The sequence below is a fragment of the Myotis davidii genome, unplaced genomic scaffold (genome assembly GCF_000327345.1).
Source record: "Myotis davidii unplaced genomic scaffold, ASM32734v1 scaffold1055, whole genome shotgun sequence".
Lineage (NCBI taxonomy): Eukaryota > Metazoa > Chordata > Mammalia > Chiroptera > Vespertilionidae > Myotis > Myotis davidii.
Window position 1 is genome coordinate 662693 of NW_006286477.1, and position 5406 is coordinate 668098.

At 47.2% G+C, this 5406-nt stretch overlaps 1 protein-coding gene across 9 annotated transcripts in view; it reads right to left on the reverse strand.

The window, feature by feature from the left end:
* The window catches only part of ATE1 (arginyltransferase 1), a 50599-nt gene extending 46184 nt beyond the window's left edge, over positions 1-4415 (reverse strand). For 7 of the 9 annotated variants that reach the window (XM_015560169.1, XM_006757953.2, XM_006757952.2 and 4 more), the window contains exons 1-2: positions 4317-4413; positions 1481-1543 (exon numbers count right to left, since the gene is read on the reverse strand). In XM_015560169.1, coding sequence (XP_015415655.1) covers positions 1481-1543; positions 4317-4378 — 125 coding nt within the window. In that variant the 5' untranslated portion in view covers positions 4379-4413. Of the gene's footprint in view, positions 1-1480; positions 1544-4316 lie in introns of all 9 variants that reach the window. The other 2 variants (XM_015560170.1, XM_015560171.1) reach the window with 1 other exon arrangement.
* Positions 4416-5406: the final 991 nt, after the last annotated feature.

Consider the following 5406-nt stretch of genomic DNA (forward strand, 5'->3'; position numbering starts at 1 on the left):
ATGTCAGGTGCCCTCCCCCGCCCTGCACAGAGGACTCCCTCACAGCCCAGTAAAGAGAGAAACAGTCTCTTCCACGGGGGCTACACGCACGCGGGGAGCACGGGACTGAGACCTCCTGGAGGTGAGGGCTTCTCTCCAAATGTGATCAGATCTGAAAGCACCGACATGGGGGATCCCAACAGAACAGCCCAGCCAGACCCCTACTCAAGGCCCACAGTAAGCAAGACCCGCACGGTACACAGATCCCCAAGGGGACCCTGGAAAGCTGGAATTGCCAGACACTTGAGGAGGGCCTGCTACAAAGACAGGCACCAAAAAAACTGAGCTACCGGGCCAGAGAGAGAACATCTTTTCATATTAGGATGTGGTAAAGGGGGCAGAGGGTAAACCCAAAAGATTATGAAAAATTGAGCATTCTGTAGGAAAATAAAAGTTTTTCGTTTAAGCTTTCTAATAAAGAAAAGTGGACTCTGAATGCATGTGGCAGTTCAGGCTTGACCTCTCCTGCTGCTCTTCTTCCCAGAGAATCCGACCTAGCGCTGCCGGAATGCAGGCACGGCGTTAAGTTATATGCTAGAACAGGGAAAGCCCTGAGCTAAAACCTGTAAAAATTTGATATCTAAAAGTAATTTGAGTATTTACCAATATTTCATGGTATCACTGCCAAATGAAGAGGATATTTTTTCATATATTTATACTAGAGGCTCGGTACACAGATTTGTGCTTACCAGTGGGGTCAGCCCCCAGGGATCAGGCCAAAACCGGCAGCCTGACATACCTCAAGAGGTCCCGGATTGCGAGAAGGCACAGGCCAGGCCGAGGGATCCCCCCTCCCCACCCCCATGCATGAATCTGTGCACTGGGCCTCTAGTATGCATATAAGATCTTTGGTTAATCTCTTCCCGCCCTTCCCTCCTCCCCTCTGAGATTCATCAATCTGTTCCATGTTTCCATACCTGTGCATTGAGCATCTACCCCAATGGTCAGTGCATGCCACAGGCACCAAACAGTTGCTTAGGCTTTTATATAGATAGATGTGAACCAATTAAGCACTACTAAAAGCTTCTGATCACCACATGAATATAGCAGCAGTATGTGGAAAAGCCCTAACTCATTTGCTCTTCCTTATAAAGAATGTCTACTTAGCCCTAGCTGGTTTGGCTCAGTGGATAGAGCGTTGGCCTGCGGACTGAAAGGTCCCAGGTTTGATTCTGGTCAAGGGCATGTACTTTGGTTGCGGGCACATCCCCAGTGGGGGATGTGCAGGAAGCACCTGATCGATGTTTCTCTCTCATCGATGTTTCTAACTCTCTATCCCTCTCCCTTCCTCTCTGTAAAAAAAATCAATAAAATATATATATTTTTAAAAAGAATGTCTACTTAGAATGAAAATTAATATTTAAAACAAGCAAAACTCTACTAAAAAACTATACACAATCTTCATATTATGGAGCCTCTTTCTATTAATCAAAATTCTTACCTTATAGTGTATTGAGGACAACACGTTTGATTCATCACAGGCTTGTACACATATCTCCCACTTCTAAAATTATAAAGTTTTGTTAATTTCTTACATATTTCTCATGTATACCAAAGTAGATTACCACAGAAACACAAACTTAACTGGGGAAAATCTAATCAATAGCACAGAAACGCATTTAGTTTAGTTACTCTTCCTAAGCGACATCTTGAGCGTGGGTGTGCTGAGGCCAGAGGCCAGCTTCTCCGACTAGACCTGACCCAGGTCCTCCCAGACCACCCCCTCAGCCACCTCCTCATCAGCACCTGCCACCCCTGCCAGCCCTGAGCTACCACCCAGATCCTCTGCCCTGGAGACGGTGGGACCCAGGCCCGCTGCTGCCTGACAGCCACACTTGGGGGTTCCATGCACAAAGTGCCCACATCCACCTGTTCCTCTCACGCTTTCTAGAGCTCAGTTAACGGCAGAGCCACGACATTGTGGGGCTGAAATTCAAATGTTGATGCCCTAACCCCCAGCACCCCAGAGTGTTTGCAGATAAGGCCTTTAAAGAGGTGACTGGGCTAAAAAGAAGCTGTTAAGATGAGCCATAATCCAATCTGATACGTGTCCTTATGAGAAAAGAAAATGGAAACACAGAGATGAGGCACCAGGGATGCCCACCCAGAGAAGGACCGTGTGTGCACAGGGAGAGCCAGCCATGTGCAAGCCACAGAGGCCGCAGTAGACACCAGAGCTCTGGACACATTGGTTTTGAACTTGGATCCTCCAGCTCTGCGAGAAAACACATTTCTGTTACGCTGCCCGTCTGTGGCATACTGTAGGGCAGCCCAAAGATTCAGTTCAGAGCCAGGCACCGAGGGGTCATCTTAGACTCCTCCCTCTAATGAGCGCTATTTCCTGTCATCTTCTAAAATGAACCTCCAGCCCTCGCCAGTTTGGCTCAGTGGATAGAACAGGGGTCCTCAAACTACGGCCTGCAGGCCACATGCAAATACAAATATTGTATTTGTCCCCGTTTTGTTTTTTTACTTCAAAATAAGATATATGCAGTGTGCATAGGAATTTATTCATAGTTTTTTTTTAAAACTATAGTCCGGCCCTCCAACGGTTTGAGGGACAGTGAACTGGCCGCCTGTTTAAAAAGTTTGAGGACCCCTGGGAAAGAGCACTGGCCTGTAGACTGAAGGGTCCTGGGTTCAATTCCAGTCAAGGGCATGTACCTTGGTTGCAGGCACACCTCCAGTACGGGGCGTGCAGGAGGCAGCCAATCAATGATTCTCTCTCATCATTGATGTTTCTCTCTCCCTCTCCCTTCCTCTCTAAAATCAGTAAAAATATATTTAAAAAATAAACCTTCAACTTGTCCCTCCTGCCTCTGGCCACTGCTGATGCCTCACACCCCAGCACTGCATCGTCCTGGAGCCTGTCTTCTGCCTCTTGGGTCACCCCTCAGACACACGCCTCTGCTACGTAAACAATGATTTCCAAAACTCAAGTGTCGTCCCATTCCTGTGGGACACACAGCCGGCAGGTTCCCTTCTGCCTTTAAAAAGGTTCCTTATCATGGCACACAAGGTCCTTTGGCACCTGGCCTGTGTCTACTTTTGAACTCCGTTGTTATTAAGTTTAAGGGAAGTTGTGAAGTTTCATCTGCTGTGCTTAATCCCAGGTCTCTTGATTGGCACAGGGCACTTAACTGCTCATACTACTATGTAAGGAACTTTACCTAATAGTTACTTTTAAAGAATCCACGTAAAAAATAACTTCCAAAGCAATCTTAGCCATCGAAGGCAATGCAATGTGTGGGCCTTAATGGAATCCTGATTCAAATAAATCAATTGTTAAAAACACACACATCTGAGATGAGCAGAAAATCTAACCAAAACTAGGTAACAGATAAAGAATTACTAATTTTGTAAGGTATAGCAAATGGTATTGTGGATATCTTGCAAAGGAAAAAGAAACCTTCCCTCTTAGAAACCACACTTGTTACAGGTATACTGGCATGACACCTGAAATCTGCTTAAAATTATTTTGTGGGGGGAGAAGTCCACTTGGGCTGCTACCACGAAGTGCTATACTCTGAGTGGCTTCTAAACAACAAATGTATTCCTCCCGTTCTGGGGGCTGGGACGTCCACGACCAGGCCCGGCAGGTCCGTCTCATGAAGACAAGCCTCCTGGCTCCTGTTCTCCGGGAGCCTCGCGTGGGAGAAGGGGAGGGAGCTCGCTCTCACAGGGCACCAATCCCACTCGCGAGGGCTCCATCTAGGCCGACCACCTCCCAACACCATGACAACGGGGTTAGGCCTGAAGCTGTAAAGTGTGGTCGGACACAGACATTCAGTCCATTGCAGGGACCAAAAGGAACTGATGAGCCCTGGCCAGTGTGGCTCAGTTGGTTGAGCATCGTCCCAGGCACCAAAAGGTTGCTGGTTCCATCCCCTGTTGGGGGTGTGGGAGGGAGGGCAACTGATCGGTGTCCTCTATCCCATTGATGTTTCTCTCAAATCAATAAAATTTAAAAAAAAAGATTTAAAAAACACACCATACTTTAAAAAAAAAAAAAGAATTGATGAAACAAGACTGCCAAAATGTTAACAACTGTTGAATCTTGGTGATAGATACATGAGCTTCATCATAATGTACCTTCTATGTATATATTTGAAGTTTTCCTAGTAAACATCATTAAAAAGAGAACAAAGTCATTACATAAAGGGGTAAAAAAAAGTCTTAAACCTCTTCTCCACAGCAGAAAAACTTCTTAAAGAAAACGGTGTATTTTTCCACGAAGAAGAGCCCGAGTAAGGGAGAAGCTCCGGTGCTGCGCTCACCTTCGCCACCCGCGGTCGATGAGGTCCTGGTAGTCCTGCACCGTCATGGAGTGCGCCCACATGCCTGGAAGACAGACAAGCGGCACGTCACCGCAGCAGCACGGACTCTGCTGTACACATTCAAAGCAGCTTTGGTTCTTTTAACGTGAATACAGAAGAAAAGAAAGAAAACCGAGGCATCACTGGAGGAACCAAAGTTTGCACATTTTATACTTGTTGGTTTGACATAATACAAATGGAAATGACGATATGTTCTCCTTAATTAAAAAACATACACGAGCCGAACCGGTTTGGCTCAGAGTGTCGGCCTGTGGACTGGAGGGTCCCGGGTTCGATTCCGGTCAGGGGCATGTGCCTTGGTTGTGGGCACATCCCCGGTGGGGAGCGTGCAGAAGGCAGCTGTTCAATTTCTCTCATCGATGTTTCTAGCTCTCTATCCCTCTCCCTTCTTCTTTGTGAAAAATCAATAAAATATATATTTTAAAAAATAAAAAAATAAAAATAAATAAAAAACACACACGAGTGATTACATTTAATTCAGGATTAGTCATACATTCAGCTCCTCACTGCAATCAGGTTACATCACACCTTTAAACAATAACAACATCCCCAACAACCTAAGCTAGTCTCTTCGGAAAAATTAGACAGCAAACGTTTCCTGTGCATATGAATTCTCCTGATTTCCATACATGTTTACACTGGAAACAGGACAAAAACATAACAATATTCCTTTTAAGTACAAAAACTAAAATGCAGTATAAAAACCGGAGGTAAGGCTGATGCCTAGGACCGGGAAGGCGATCCCGGGCGGAAGCTTTCCGATGTGCGGTGACCACAGAAAACCAAGCCCCGGGCGCAGAGGCGGCCACGGAGGCGGGTGTGGAAAGCGGCACGGGCTCCTGTTGCAACCGGAGGGTGCATGGGGTGCGGACGGGGGGGGGCAGCCCCCGGCCAGCGACTCACAAACCCGCTAAGAGGTTAGGGAGACCCGACTATCGCTCCCGGCCACACGCGGCGGCGGCGGTGCTCAGGTCTGAGGGGGATCTTCGCCCTCGGCGAACGCCGGCACCGGTGCGCTCCGTGTCTTCTC